The 15,532-nt window shown below is 48.4% G+C and overlaps 1 protein-coding gene across 2 annotated transcripts in view; it reads left to right on the top strand.

Moving 5' to 3' along the window:
* The first annotated feature begins 200 nt into the window (after positions 1-200).
* Positions 201-15,532, top strand: part of LOC115089179 (lysozyme C-like) — a 28,264-nt gene continuing 12,932 nt past the window's right edge. The window contains exons 1-4 of one of the 2 annotated variants that reach the window (XM_029597219.1): positions 201-392; positions 5,475-5,639; positions 8,403-8,481; positions 11,289-11,382. In XM_029597219.1, coding sequence (XP_029453079.1) covers positions 254-392; positions 5,475-5,639; positions 8,403-8,481; positions 11,289-11,370 — 465 coding nt within the window. In that variant the 5' untranslated portion in view covers positions 201-253 and the 3' untranslated portion in view covers positions 11,371-11,382. Of the gene's footprint in view, positions 393-5,474; positions 5,640-8,402; positions 8,482-11,288; positions 11,618-15,532 lie in introns of those variants that run through there. The other variant, XM_029597218.1, reaches the window with a different exon arrangement.

The raw sequence follows: 15,532 nt of genomic DNA, 5'->3' as shown, positions 1-15,532 counted from the left end.
GCCTCTGTTGGAAACAGGATGCTGGGCTTGATGGACCCTTGGTCTGTCCCAGCATGGCAATTTCTTATGTTCTTATGTTCTTATGTGCTGAAACCCAGCCCCCAGTTTCTTAAAGCCCAGCTTCCTGCATGGGTCTAAAGGTTTTGCCTAATCCTAGGGGGCGTGCACTGCTGGGAATAAAGGCAGAAGGAATAAAGAGGAAGGAGCTCTGCGGTAGGAATCACAGTCTCCGCACACTGTGCCTGCGGCAAGAATGAAGACCCTGCTACTGGTGCTCGCTGGTTTCCTCAGCCTCCCAGCCACAGATGGGAAGATCTTTGAAAGGTGTGAATTTGCAGCAGTTTGCAAGAAGAATGGACTGGATGACTTCCGAGGATACAGCCTGGCAAACTGTAAGTGTCTTTAGGGACTGCAAACCCTAGAGAAGGGCTGGTGGTAAGCAGCACACCCGCAACATTCACAGCAGCGGGTTTAAGGTTGAAACTTTAGCAGAAATTGGTATGAGATCTGCGTCCTTGCTTGCAGTGCAAGCCTTTGGGTAGGCTGTCCTGAGAGGCAGGGCCTTTTTAGCCAGAGGGCAAATGAGGCACTTGCCCAGGGCACAAAGCCTTAGAGGGACCCAGCTTTATTCAAAAAAATTAAAGAAAGAAGAAAATGGTAAAAAAAAAAAAAAAAGAAGAAGAAAGAAAGAGAGGTAACTAACTAATGCGCCAGATTATCTTCTTTAGGTCTTAAAAGGATCAGCTGAGTCCATGGTGAGTAAATAGTGCAAAATGTTTACCTGGTGAGAAGTGGGGGAAGGGCCCATCCTACATGCTGATACAGTAAAACCCGCGGGAGAGCTGGTGCTCCGAGGCGAGCGCATGCTCTCCCAACGCGCGCACAGGCCACTCTCCTGTGCGCGCGATTTAGTATGCAAATGAGGGCCCATGGTAAAAAGAGGCGCTAGGGACACTAGCGCGTCCCTAGCGCCTCCTTTTTGACAGGAGCGGCGGCTGTCAGCGGGTTTGACAGCCAATGCTCAATTTTGCCGGCATCTGTTCTCAAACCTGACAGCCACGGGTTCGGAAAACAGGCGCCGGCATAATTGAGCATCCGTCTTCCGACCCATGGGCCGATTTTAAATTTTTTTTTCTAATTTTAAATTTTTTTTAAATTTTGGGGCCTCCGACTTAATATCGCTATGTGCGAAAGAAACCTCCCCTGTGGGAGAATCTGAATAAGGAACTACTCTGCATTTAAATTGAGCGGCTGAATTACTACAATTCTGCTTTTATAAAACATTATTTCTCAAATTTGTCTGGAAATATTCTAAAAATAAGATATAGACTTAAAAATTGTATTGCTTGCCTTCAGTAGCTGTACATATAATATTGTAGCTTCTATAGCATGAACTGCAGACTGACGGCAGAGGATAAGTAAAGAATGTGCAAGAATTTAATGAAATGAAACTGAAGAACAGCGAGGCGAGGTACCCGATCCTCACAGAACTGGATAGTGCTGTCTAACAAGTTCTCCTGCATCACAGATGTATGACTTAGGGACCCAGAGCTACTGACCCCTAACCCTCCCCCTCCCCCTCCCCCATGAATATATATTAAGATCTGTAGAAGGGGCTTTCCAGACTTACATGGTGTGCAATGTGTTTATGCTTGGCTCTATATTAATAATAATTTTCCTCCTGTTAACTACGATTATTTCATATTGGTCCCCAAAAGGATATGGACCATGCTAGAACACAGCACACTTGTGCTGAACACTCCAGCCACAGAGAAGTATACTTTTTTTAAAATTTTGATTTTATTCAATTTTACAAATAGTAATAGGGACACTCAAAAATATCAGCAAACAAACACATATACCAGGTGTCCCAGCAATCTGTGACATGTTAGAGGGGAATTTTCAAAGGCACGTCTGTGAGGTTAAATAAGGCTTTGCCCGCAGAAGAGACCCCGTACAAAGCCGCACAGCTGGTTTGCGCATAAGATTATGTGGCTCCGTAGTATTATGTGCGCACTTGTTATACCACAGGGGAGAGGCGCTGCAGAGGATGGAGGCTGGGCCAAGTAAAGATTTTAAAAAGGCCGCAGCTAAATTCTCTCAGCACAGGAGACAGAGGAATTGCGGACGCAGAGTTTCGCTGGCATCATTTTCAAAGCGTTTGTCCGTTGGAAAATTGGTGCAAGATGTGCACGCTATTACAGAATTGTCCCCTTACTGGTAAAGAGCAGGTGGATGTAGACATTTTAATTTACACAAATCCTCACTTACATTCGCATCAGTCCTCTGCCTGGCAGTGCTGACCTGGGGCCATGTTCTGGCTCTCTCCTCCCCACGGAGGATTTACTCATCTTTACTGGGTTGGTTTAATTTTCTCCTTAGCAATAAGTGCAGTTCTCAATATTATTTATTTATGTTTCTTTTGCTCCTGCAAAAAAAAAAAAAAAAAGGCCCAGCCAGGCAGATTGTATTACTTGTAATCATAATCAACACAGTAAAAATCTGATGTGGATGAACAAACCTTGAAGTCACTAACTTTTCTTTAGTATAAAAAGGTAGCCCTGCCGCTAAGTGTATTTTGAACTTATCCCGTATGAGGCTCAGGTTTTAGACTTCTGGGGGTAGATCTTCAAAACTGTCTGTGTAAGTAACTTAGGCCTGGATTTATTAAAATGCACTAAATATTGCCTGTGATAGAAAAAGGGGCGTGTTTTATGGTAATAGGCCGTTTATCGCAATTTGCGCTAATACCTATGCGAAGTGCTGTTACTGCTCTCTTGTGAAGATTTGATGACCCTTGGAGTGAGGAAACTCACTCAGAGATGAGATTTGTGCAATGTTCTCTCAACCTAGCTTGGTTTCATCAAATCTTCACAAGAGTGCACTGTCCTGTTCGTACATCTCACTTTGAATGTCAAAGTGGCCCCTAACCCCTACACTAATACCTAAACCTCACCTTGAGTTACTAGGTGGGCCTTCTATAGAGATATAACTACCTATCTAGGGTTAGGGCATTATGGCTAGTCTCTCACTCTCTCCATTAGCAGTGCTTTTCACATGCGATAAGCCCTTAACACATGCAAAAACACCTTATAGCATTTTGATAAATGACCCTATTAGCCAGTTAAAATTAATCTGGCTAAGTTACGATGTATATTTAGCTGCATGGCAAAACCCACTGAATATACGCATATATGTGCGTACGTAGCTCTATGGCGCATCTAAAACTTAAACATAAACTTATCCAACTAACTCTGAATATCGGTAGTTTGCTGTGTAAGTTATAACGTTAACTTGCTACGCCCCCAATCCACCAAGTACATGCATATTTGGTGGCCACTACGTTGCTGCATAAGTTCTGCTTATCCAGCTAAATAGCGCTGAACATGCTTTGAATATGTACCTCCTGGAGTCTTCCTCTGTTGTGTCTTGAACTTCTCTCCAATGTAACTCAGTGCCATGATCTGCATCATCCCAGGGATGCATCGGTTATCAGAACATGTGGACATTCACAGAGGCTCTTAGTAATGCGCAGGAGGCAAATCAAAATGGACTGGGATGGCACCACCTGCTATGCTTAGAACACAGAGGGTCCGATGCAATAAAGTGCTCCCAGCCCAGCACACGGGTTTACACGCGTTGGGCACGCAAGACTAGCACCCAATGCAGTAAGGAGATTAATGCGTCCAAAATGGGCGCCCTAACATACGCAAACCTAATAGTGCTCAACGCATGCAAATTCTATGTAAATGAGGACATTAGCTATTACCGCCTGATGCAGGAAAGTGCTGGGCATCCAACGCACACTTTTAAACATGGGGAATTTAACTCCATCTCTAGAGGTGGGGTAAAGTCAACTTGCAGTCAAGGGCTCATGAGAAATATTCCAAAATATGGTCCTCTGGTTGTGATAAATGTGTCCTCCTTAGTATCATCACAGCGCTTGAATTTATTGCTGCGGTGTCAAAAAATAAATGTATATTGATTGGCTCAAAAGGAACGCACGTTTCTGATAACCGCACAATTTAGAAGCCCTTAGCAATGGGCGCCTGATATAATAAACTGCAGCATGTGAAACTGGCACTCCAGCAAGATAACCAAAGCAAGTGCGATGAAATCGGACCCTCGTCTTGAGCACCCACTGCAATTGTGAGTGCCTGATGCAATAACTTCTTCTGAGCGTCCTTTTTTACGCTGCCTCTGATTTACATATTGCATCGGGGCGCACAGGGATGTGCCTGCCCGTTTTCAGCACGTGTCTTATTGCATCAGGGCCAGAGTTTCATCCGACTTCTGTCTTGGACACTCGTCTCCTGACCTAAAATATTAATTTGTTTGACGGAGCCCTCTCCAGGCAGGTACTGTTGCATCTGCTGCCCGTCACCTCCTGCTCAGCTCCTTCTTCACGCCTGTTAAATGAAAGCATGGAAGAAGAATCTGTAATTTCCTGCTTTCAAACTTGCACTGTTGCAAAGCATTTTTAGCAAGCCGTCAGAAGTAATGGCTGGATCACGTCTGATCCGCCCCTGATCTTTTGTAGGTATAAGGGGAGCAGAGCACATTCTATTAAAGAGCCCTCAGGTAAATCATATATTTGAATGAATTGTAGCTATAAACAATGCTATTTTTTATTTCTTTTACAAAGAAATTTCAATTCAAGTTGCTGCTGATAAAAGCAAACTGCAATGTTTTTGATTGAGAAGTAGCTGTGCTGCATAATCCTACAAACAGCACGTTGGAAATGATATTTCAGTAGTGTTTCATTGGTGTAGATCATCAGACTGGTCATCACGGGACCCGCTGAAGTCGTAGCCCCCTTTGCCCACAACATTCACTATGAAACGCAGCAACAATTGCATCAATCTACGTCATCACCATATCTGAAGATCATTGCTTGACAAACGCCGGAGAAATGTCTCCTGAATGATCATTGCAGACGGTGGGTTCAATAAAGACCCCTTTTCCATTCAAGAGGAGGCCAGGAATGTTTTATAAATGACATGGCTTCCCTCCCCAGCCTGCTGAGGCTTCAGGATATCCCCAGTGAATGTGCAGGCGATACATCTGGATACAATGGGGCATCTAATCCATAGAAAGTATACCTAATACATATTCATGGTGGATATCCCGACTGGCTGTGGGGCCGCCAGGACAGGTTAGCGAAGCTCCGGGATGACCTTTTTCTCTAATTAGTAGAAAAATTCACTTATGGCTCTCAGAACTGTTAAACACAGCACTTCTGTGTCATCGTCCTCGAACTATGCAATAGATCTCAGAGAATTGCCTGTTAGGGCCTTTGTTCCCAAGTAGCAAGTTTTGAACTTCAGAGGTAGAAACTCAGCTCTGATCACTAAGCAGTGGTAGGCATAACCCATGCATCTTTGGTTTTGTTCAAAGAAATACATATTTTAGCGTGTTTACATTCTTAAAGATCTGCTGCTGTTCGTATAAAGTGATGAACTAACTCTTCCCAGGGGTGTGTACAGCGTACTTTGAGAGCAGATTCAACACAAGGGCAGTAAACTTTAACCGCGTTGACAATAGCACAGACTACGGCATCTTCCAGATCAACAGCCGCTGGTGGTGTAACGATGGGAAAACTCCAAGAGCCAAGAACGCGTGTGGTATTAACTGCAGCGGTAAGTCCAGTTCCCTCTGGTGACAGGGAGGATCATTTAAAAAGGCATTTTTGCGGGTAACGGTGTGCTTTACCCATGGATATGTCCTTTTATAACATTGCCCAACTAAGACCTGTGTATGTGAACTTTTACCTGCATTCATGACGGGGGTGGTAGGATTGGGGATTTTCATTTACATGCATATTTTCACTGGAAAATTACTAAATAGCAGGTATAATTGTGTGTGATTAGTTTTGCTGGGGTAATTGTCTAAGTTCCAGTGAATGAAGGAAGATAAAGGCCAAAATGAACCCAGCAGGATATTTAGTTTGCTATGAAAGCGCATATATTAGCCTGGAAATGTTGTGCAGGCTCTTGCAAAGTTACCCCTCATACAGGCCGATACAGTAAAATGCGCCGGAGAGCCAACGCTCCGAGGCAAGTGTCCGCTCTCCCGACGCCCGCCCAGGCCACTCTCCTGGGCGCGCGATTTAGTATTCAAATGAGGGCCCGCGGTAATAAGGCATCCCTAGCGCCTCCTTATTGTCAGAAGCGGCGACTGTCAGCGGGTTTGACAGTCGACGCTTAATTTTACCGGCATCGGTTGTCGAACCCGCTGAAACCAGACGCCGGCAAAATTGAGCGTCCGTCTTCCAACCTGCAAGCCGGGGGCTGATTTTTTTTTTTTGGGACCTCCAACTTAATATCGCTATGATAATAAGTCAGAGGGTGTACAGAAAAGCATTTTTTTCTGCTATTCTGTACACTTTCCCGGTGCCAGCTGAAATTAACTCCTGCCTTTGGGTAGGCGTTAATTTCAGAGAGTAAAATGTGCGGCTTGGCTGCACATTTTACTTTCTGGATTGCGCGGGACTAATAGGCTCATCATTTGTATGTTGCGGGCGCTATTAGTTTCGGGGGGGGGGGGGGGGGGGGGGGGGTTGGCCATGCGTTTTCCACGCGCTATTGCCCCTTACTGTATAAGCGTCGATAACGCGCGGCCAACCAGGAGCTAACGGTGCGCTCAGTCGAGCGCACCATACTGCATCAGCCCGATAGTACTTAGCAGTAAGGCAAACTGCCAGGGTGCCACACATCGATATCATGCAGTGACTCAAACTGCACATTGGGCCATTATTATATGTACCCAGCACTTCATGGACCTGTGATTGAAATGCACAATCTAATAAAGGCAGGAAACACAGGCAAACATAGGAGGGGGGGGCGAGGGAGGTGTGCCTGGGTCAAAAGCAGCAGGGCAGCTGCAAGGGAATGGCCTGTGGGCCACCTATAGGAATAAATTACCTTTTATCTTTTTAAAGCAGCCTCAAGAAGGTGTGTTTTAGGCTGAATTTGAATCTGGCAAGAGCAGGGGCACAGCCCAGGAAGGCACGGAGGAGTAAAATGAACATGCTACAATAAAAAGAACTCCACAAAATAAAATAATAAAATTAAAATCAACGATTGAATTGTTACATTAAATATTTATAGGAGATAAGTTCATAGGGAAAATGAGAGAAGGGAGGCCCTGGAGCAGAGGGAATGCATTTGTAGGCTGAACCAGCAGCCTGAGTTTTATGCAGAAGGGGGGGGGGGGGGGGGTTACATGATCATAACAGCATCAGAGGAAGAGAAGTCGCGCTGCTGAGATCTGAACGGATTACCAGCAGCCTGAGTTTTATGCAGAAGGGGGGGTTACATGATCATAACAGCATCCGAGGAAGAGAAGTCGCGCTGCTGAGATCTGAACGGATTACCTGCAGCCTGAGTTTTATGCAGAAGGGGGGGTTACATGATCATAACAGCATCAGAGGAAGGGAAGTCGCGCTGCTGAGATCTGAACGGATTACCTGCAGCCTGGGTTTTATGCAGAAGGGGGGGTTACATGATCATAACAGCATCAGAGGAAGGGAAGTCGCGCTGCTGAGATCTGAACGGATTACCAGCAGCCTGAGTTTTATGCAGAAGGGGGGGTTACATGATCATAACAGCATCAGAGGAAGAGAAGTCGCGCTGCTGAGATCTGAACGGATTACCTGCAGCCTGGGTTTTATGCAGAAGGGGGGGGGGTTACATGATCATAACAGCATCCGAGGAAGAGAAGTCGCGCTGCTGAGATCTGAACGGATTACCTGCAGCCTGAGTTTTATGCAGAAGGGGGGGTTACGTGATCATAACAGCATCAGAGGAAGAGAAGTCGCGCTGCTGAGATCTGAACGGATTACCTGCAGCCTGGGTTTTATGCAGAAGGGGGGGGGTTACATGATCATAGCAGCATCAGAGGAAGAGAAGTCGCGCTGCTGAGATCTGAACGGATTACCTGCAGCCTGGGTTTTATGCAGGAGGGGGGGGTTACATGATCATAACAGCATCCGAGGAAGAGAAGTCGCGCTGCTGAGATCTGAACGGATTACCTGCAGCCTGAGTTTTATGCAGAAGGGGGGGTTACATGATCATAGCAGCATCAGAGGAAGAGAAGTCGCGCTGCTGAGATCTGAACGGATTACTCACTCCAGTTATAAAAGTGTGGGCGTGCTTCTTCCAAACCCTGTCATGCTGACCTGAGGAAGCTCACATTTTCCCTGTTCCTTGAAACCTGATGGCAGAAAAAGACCGTACGGCCTATCTAGTCTGCCCATCCATTCAAGAATATTACTTACTGAGTTTAAGAAGTCTTGGACCACTGAGTACTTTTCTCTCAGGCTCTCTCATGCATGCATATAGAAGATAAACTGTCACGGTGAACAGTATAATAAGGATAACGCTGCCAATATTTCTTTACAGAACTGCAAAAAGATGACATTATTGCAGCCATAACTTGTGCAAAGCGGGTGGTGAGTGATCCTGCAGGCATGAGTGCATGGTATGTGCCAAATACCCAGAATCATTCTGCTAACTGCAGGAAAAAAATTGCAATTCTCATTTTCAATCAGCACAGTGAGCGAGATCATGCTTTCGGCTACATGTTTTATTTCTGCCTAGAATAAAGGTATTTTGTTAGTACGGTATCTCTTTAAGAGTGGCCATGTGGTAGCAGCAGTTTACTTAGCTTTAGCTCGCACCTTTATTGATAACTCATGGTGGGTTACATTCAGATACTGTAGGTATTGTCCTGTCCTCAGAGGGCTTACAGTCTAACAGGCCGATGCACCTTTCTGTGCACAAATCTTACTGCCGATGCATGCACAAAATGTACGTTCCTAAAGAAGAGGACTGCTTAGTGCCATCGCATGGAAATCCCATGCAAAGGAGGACATTCACCAGTACTCCCCAATGCAGGAAGACTATATCTGGCCAGTCACATTTTTATCACTGGAAACTTAACTTCTGGGTCAGGGCTGGAGTTAAGTTTCCAGTGCTATAAAAAAATTTAAAAAAAGAAAAAAAAAAAAAGGTTAGGAAAAATCCTGGTAAGTGCCAGCAGCCACCTCCACGTAACTGGATAATTAGTGACTTATCCAGGGTCAATGGCAGCAGCCGTCATCGCCATTTATCCATCTATCTGGCAGCGGGAAGTTGGTACTTATTTGGCTATCTGGCAAGGTTTGCTGCTACTTCGCTGGATAAGTTACTTACTCAGTAGCCTGTCAGGGATGCCTGCACCCCCTTTCCTGGGTTAAAATGTGCGTTGGCACAGAACGAACACACATTTTAAACTTTAGGTGCGTTTTTTTTAAATCCTGGTGCATTCGCATAGCATTCCCTTACTGCATCAAGAGCTTAAAAAAATATTTTAAGCTGAGCACGAGAAGTGTCTGCTGCAGTCAAGCGCACAAGGTTTTAACACTGTGCCTCCTGCATCGGCCTGTAAGTTTGTACCTGGGCCAATGGAGGGTGACGTGAATTCCCCGAGGTCACAGCAAGTGGCAGCAGGTTTACAGCCCTGGTTCCTCTGTTATCACCGTTACTCAGCCATCACCCCCAGACAGCCACTTGAGGGTAACCTTCCAGACGGGCCTTTCCAGAGGATGACCCACATCCAGACAGGAAAGCAGACCCTTGAATAATTGAGGGAAGTGGTGATGTAAGTGAGGCCCGAGTCACTGGAGGAAATGTTTCTCCCTCTTCCCCACCAGCTGACTGTCAACCACTCCTAAACAGGGCTTCCCAAACTGAGAGCTAGGACCCCAAATAGGGTCACAAAATCTTCAGCTGGGATCATAAGAGCCTCTGCATGAGCACCTGAAGTGATGGAGGTCAGCAGGAGGGCTAGGAGCCAGCACCCATTCACAGGCCCTGCCCTTGCATGAGTTTTTGTAACAGGAAGCCTCTCGCGAGGAGCAGTTGGGGGCCGCGGCAGGGCCTGTGAGCTTGCAGGACTGACTTTCATTACTTAATGCTGTTGCCACTCGCAGATCACCATCAGGCTTGGGATCAGCCACGAGGGTGGAGGAGGGCTGTGTGTGCACGAGCCAGTGGAGATTGCCCCTAAGCATCCCTCCTCACCCTCCAATGAATCTAAGCAAGAGAAAATATTGCCCCTGTCAGCAGCCTGCCCTCTCCCACCAATTGTCATCCACCTTTGACCTGCTGACCCTGACCAGGAGGATGTTTGAGGGAGAGGATCCGATGCAAGAGGGACTGGATGGTTGGATAAAGTGGAGAAGGGGCCTGGAGGGTAAGAGAGGGGGAATGATGGAAGGTGAACTGGGGGATGTAAGAGAGGAACTGGGAGTGAGAGGATCAGCTGGGAGTGTGTGAGAGGAGGATTGGGAGAAGGTGAATTAGAAGGGATTGGGGATGGAGTGAAAAGCAGGAAAGGACAAAGAATCATAGGGGGAGGAGGGAGGATCAGTTAGGGGGAGGTGAGCGAGAGGGGATGGAAGATGTAAGAGGGTTTCAGTAGGAGGGGTGGAGGGAGGATCAGCCAGGGGGAGGTGAGAGAGAGGGGATGGAAGATGTAAGAGGGTTTCAGCAGGAGGGGTGGAGGGAGGATCAGCCAGGGGGAGGTGAGAGAGAGGGGATGGAAGATGTAAGAGGGTTTCAGTAGGAGGGGTGGAGGGAGGATCAGCCAGGGGGAGGTGAGTGAGAGAGGATGGAAGATGTAAGAGGGTTTCAGCAGGGGGGTGGAGGTTGAAAGAGGAGATCAGCTGAAGTGCAGGGAGGGTGAGAATGGAGCGATTCTTAGAAGGGGGTATGATCCCCCTTCTAAGCAGACTAGCAGGGGTATGATCCCCTGCTCGTTTGCTTTACTCGTCCTCTGGAGTCAAATTCTGAAAAGCTAAAAGGGGGGTCACATCCGCTGAAGGTCTGGGAAGTCCTCTGTTTCATGAGCACCAAGCATATGACAAATCTGCTATAGCGCTGCTGCTTCTCTGAAGGTCAAGCCCCCCGGTGTCACTAGGACCTGCGCTCCCGCTGCAGGGAACTGCGAGGACGTTCCCAGCGGTGACAGAGCAGGAAGAAAATGCTGGGTTTTCCCCTGGGGTTTCAGGAGGGGGGTGGGGCGGTTCCTCTACAGCTTTGTTTCAGGATGAGAGAACTCCAGGAAAACCGCAAGTGCTGAACATGTCCAAGTATCTATCACACCTCCTGGTCTCCTGTTCCAGGGGGTGAACAGCACAAGCTCTATTCAGAAAATATAATCTTCCTGCTTGCAGACAGCTTTTCATTTTGCATTTGCCACAGAAACTGAATGATTAACTGACAGATTACTTAATCTTTCAACAGGGTGGCCTGGCGAAACAATTGTCAAGGAAGGGACCTGTCCCAATGGATTAAGGACTGCAAACTTGATATGTGCGGGCTCTGATTTCCATAAAGCATGCTCACTTTTTTTCATTTGTTAATTGCTTCTCAAATATTGCAAACTTTTTATGGTTTTTTTGCTAAAAAAAAAAAAAGCCTTTTTAGAATTAGAAACCTTTCCCTATGTAGAAATACTTTTCCCTCATGAGACTGAGGTGTTTATTGTGCTGCACTTTGTTTCTTGCACTTAGCTAAAACTTCTCTGGATGTTTCCTGCACACTTAACTTTTAATAAACATGTCTGATCACAAGTGCTAAAAGCTAATTTACTTCATGCCACAAGCATTTTCTAATTTGTGCATTCAGTAAGGTAAGCTGATCAATTTAAAAGTAAAGGAACTCGTCTGCCTGGCTCCCTGAAGAATTTAGCACCAGCAGAAACAATCTCTATACACTTTACTCCTGGGCAAGGCAGAATTCCCCTCCCCCACCCTCCACCGAAGGGTTGCAAAGTTTTGGGCAGAACTTGGCTGAGCTGAAGGCTGGTAGGAGAGAGCAGAGTGGAAGCCTATGGGGCCAAGCTGGAGGCAATACCCGCAGCAATGAGACAGCGCTAAGAAAGCCAGCACACCTCTTTCATTAGCATGGGCTTTCCGGGTGAGGGCGCTAAGCAATACGCATAGTTTTTTACGCGTACATTTTGTATATACAAAGCTCCTTGCTGCATCAGATGTAGTTTGCCCACAACAGCAGGTGAAACTGCCTTCTATTGAGCACAAACTGGCGCTAAGGTCGGCGCGCCTTTACAACACCAGTCGCTGACTGCGCACAGTTAGCACGCGGCCCGGCTCAGCTTTGCCAAGAGCTCTCGGGGTGCAAGAGCGTTTTCAAGAGCAAAGACGTAGGTGCGCCATCACAGAGAGAGCAGTGCAAAATCCACGGGGGTCCAGTCCCTAACCAGGGCAAAGCCTGCACAGAACGAGGTCCCGCGGATCCGGCTCCGCCCCGTGCTTCCTTCTCTCTGCACAGGACGCCCGTGTGCAGTCAGCTCCATCCTCGCTGTAGGGCGCACCTGCAGCATCCACTCGGCCTGCCTGCTCCCTCTCTGTTTTTCTTTCCCCGCGGCGCGCCTGCCCAAATTACCATTCATACAGGCCGATGCAGAAAGGTGAGTTCTGGCCAAAGCACAGGAAGTGGGAGCTGAACTTGAACGGTCACTTTCAGGTCGATACTCTAAGGCCGCGCTAGAAAGAGTGCGGCAGTGCCTGGCGCACCCTCGTTCCCCGCACGCACAGTTCTCTTCACCTACCGCTCGATACTCTCTTCTAATTGCATGCAAATGCATGCCGCGGCTGCGAAGCCTTAGGCAAGCGTTAGGCCCGCGCAACCCATTTTACTGTATAGAGCGCCTATACAGTAACCTGGGTGCTCGGGCCTAACGCTTCACGGCCACACTGGTATCTGTCATTTGAAATGACAGATACCAGGAAGTCGGGATTGCCGTCCCCTCTCCCCTCCTCCCGAAGCAAAAAAAAAGTGAAAAAAAAAGTTGCGAGAGAGAGAGGGGAGAGGACGGCAATCCTACGCTCGGCGACTTACTTTTGCAGCCCCCCTCCGGACATCGTGGCTTACCCCCGTGCCAGTTCCTCTTCCCCTCCTCCCGAAGCAGGGCGCGAAAAGCGCGAAGCGACTTACTTTTGCAGCCCCCTCCGGACATCGGATGACCTCTCCTGCCTCCAGCTGCTCGCGAAGAAGGACGCCTGCACGGCCGCTGAAGACGTGACGTCACGACGTTTGGCGTCAGGCATGTGACGTCACGTCTTCAGCGGCCGTGCAGGCGTCCATCTTCGCGAGCAGCAGGAGAGGTCGCCGGTGTCCGGAAGGTGCTGCAAAAGGGTGAGTCGCTTCGTCGCTTTACACTGCCAGCCCCTTCTTCCCTCCTCCCGAAGCAGGGCGCGAAAAGCAGCCTTGCTCCGGGAGGAGGGAAGAAGGGACTGGCAGTGTAAAGCGGCGAAGCGACTTACTTTTTGCAGCCCCTTCCGGACATCGGATGACCTCTCCTGCCTCCAGCTGCTCGCGAAGAAGGACGCCTGCACGGCCGCTGAAGACGTGACGTCACATGCCTGACGCCAAACGTCGTGACGTCACGTCTTCAGCGGCCGTGCAGGCGTCCTTCTTCGCGAGCAGCTGGAGGCAGGAGAGGTCGTCTGGAAGGGGCTGCAAAAAGTAAGTCGCTTCGCCGCTTTACACTGCCAGTTCCTTCTTCCCTCCTCCCGGAGCAAGGCTGCTTTTCGCGCCCTGCTTCGGGAGGAGGGGAGGGGGAACTGGCACGGGGGAAGCCACGATGTCCGGAGGAGGGGGGCTGCAAAAGTAAGTCGCCGAGTGTAGGATTGCTGTCCTCTCCCCTCTCTCTCTCTCTCTCTCGCAACTTTTTTTTTCGCTTTTTTTTTTCTTCGGGAGGAGGGGGGAGGACTGGGGCTGCCCGGAGGCCAGCACCCATGGACGCGGCCAGGGCAGGTGAGAGGGGGCTGGGGGAAAGCCTGCCGCCTACCCTTACTCCTGCCTCTATCGCAGGGGTAGGGGTAGGCGGTAAGTTAGCAGGTTAAACGCGGGGCAAAATGGCAGCGATAGTCGGGGCGCGCATTACAGTATCGGAGGGGAATAGCTAATTCCTTCATTATACAGCTAATTCGTTCATTTACATATCATATACATGCTGCGTGCGGAAAGGGTTATGTGTCTGTTTTAAGAAGCGCTAAGGACGCGTGAAACTGGAGACTGTATCGCTGGATCGCCTTACGCGTCCGAATTGTGCGCTCCCAGCACGTTACAGACGGGAAATCTTCAACCGCACGTTACAGTATCGACCTGTTTGTGAGCATAAACTTTACTGCCGATGCAGCATGGAGTTTTACGCTCATAAAATGAGTGCTCTAACAGGCCGATGGCGAAATCTGGGCATAACACTGTGCACTTGATTTCAGCAGTTTTTAATTAATTTTTTAAAACTCCTGATGCAGCAAGCTAATGATATGCTAAAGCATAATGGAGTTAAAAAAAAGTGGGTTGCCTGTAAAATGTGTGTTTGGTACAGCAGGGGTCAGTTCGATAATGAGGCAGGCAGAGGCAGTCACTTCAGGTGGCAAGATTTTGAGGGGGAAAAATTGCCCCCTGAAACCTTCCTGCCACAGCCGCCTCACCCTTCATTCAAGCAAACTCTGGCGGCAGGAAAACCTGCAGTGCTGGGGACGTGGAGTAGCGACATGCTGGTGGGGTTTCCACTCTCTGCCAGCAAAAGAAAGGTCCCAGTAGTGTAGAACTGTGACGTTCTGTCAGGGTTCCCAATCCCCACCAGCAAAAGGATGATCCAGCGGCCAAAGAAGAGTCACTGCGGTGCTGCCAGCGCTTTCCTCACAGCCGATGGCAGAAGAGGCTGTGGTATGAAGCCAGAGGTCCAAAATGTGCGTCTGAAAGAGACTTGCCCTGTGAGAGTGAGTGCCTCTGTGTGAGAGGACTTTTTGAGTGTGTATGAGAGGGCTCTTGGTGATGTATTGAGAAGAGAGGTGGGAGTGTCTATTAGAGGGCTAAGTGTCTGTATGAGAAGGTATGTGGTGGGGATGGGTTGCTATGGGGGCTGGTGGGTGATGTGTCTATATGAAATGAAGTGGTGTGGTGTGTGTGTGTGTGTATGAGAGTGGTATGAGGGTGGTGTGTGGTGTAGTGAGAGGGTGTGTGAGGGGTGGGGATGGGGTTTGTGTTATATGAGAGGGGGGGTGGTGGTACTGTGTGGTGTATTGAGAGGGTGTGGGATTGTGGTTGAGGGTGGGGGGTTGTACGGGTGTGGGTATGAGAGGGTAGTATGGGGGGTGGGGGTAGGTGTGTGTATATGAGAGTGGGTGGTTGTGCTTGTGTGCATGTGAGAGGGGTGGTGGTTTGTGTGTATGAGGAGGGTGTATGGGGGGGTGTGTGTGTGTGTCTATATGAGAGGGATGTGTGGTGTTGCATGTGAGAGGGTGGTGTGTATGTGTGGTGTATGAGAGGGTGTATGGGGGTGGTGTGTGTGTGTGTCTATATGAGAGGGTGGTGTGTGTGTGTGTGTGTATGAGAGGGTGTATGGGGTGGTGTTGTGTGTGTCTATATGAGAGGGTGGTGTGTGTGCATGTGAGAGGGTGGTGTGTATGTGTGTGTATGAGAGGGTGTTGGGGGTGTGTGTGTGTGTGTCTATA

This window comes from Rhinatrema bivittatum, chromosome 4, assembly GCF_901001135.1.
Source record: "Rhinatrema bivittatum chromosome 4, aRhiBiv1.1, whole genome shotgun sequence".
NCBI classification, from domain to species: domain Eukaryota; kingdom Metazoa; phylum Chordata; class Amphibia; order Gymnophiona; family Rhinatrematidae; genus Rhinatrema; species Rhinatrema bivittatum.
The sequence above is the reverse complement of the archived record's forward strand: the minus strand, read 5'-3'. Positions and strand labels throughout refer to the sequence as shown.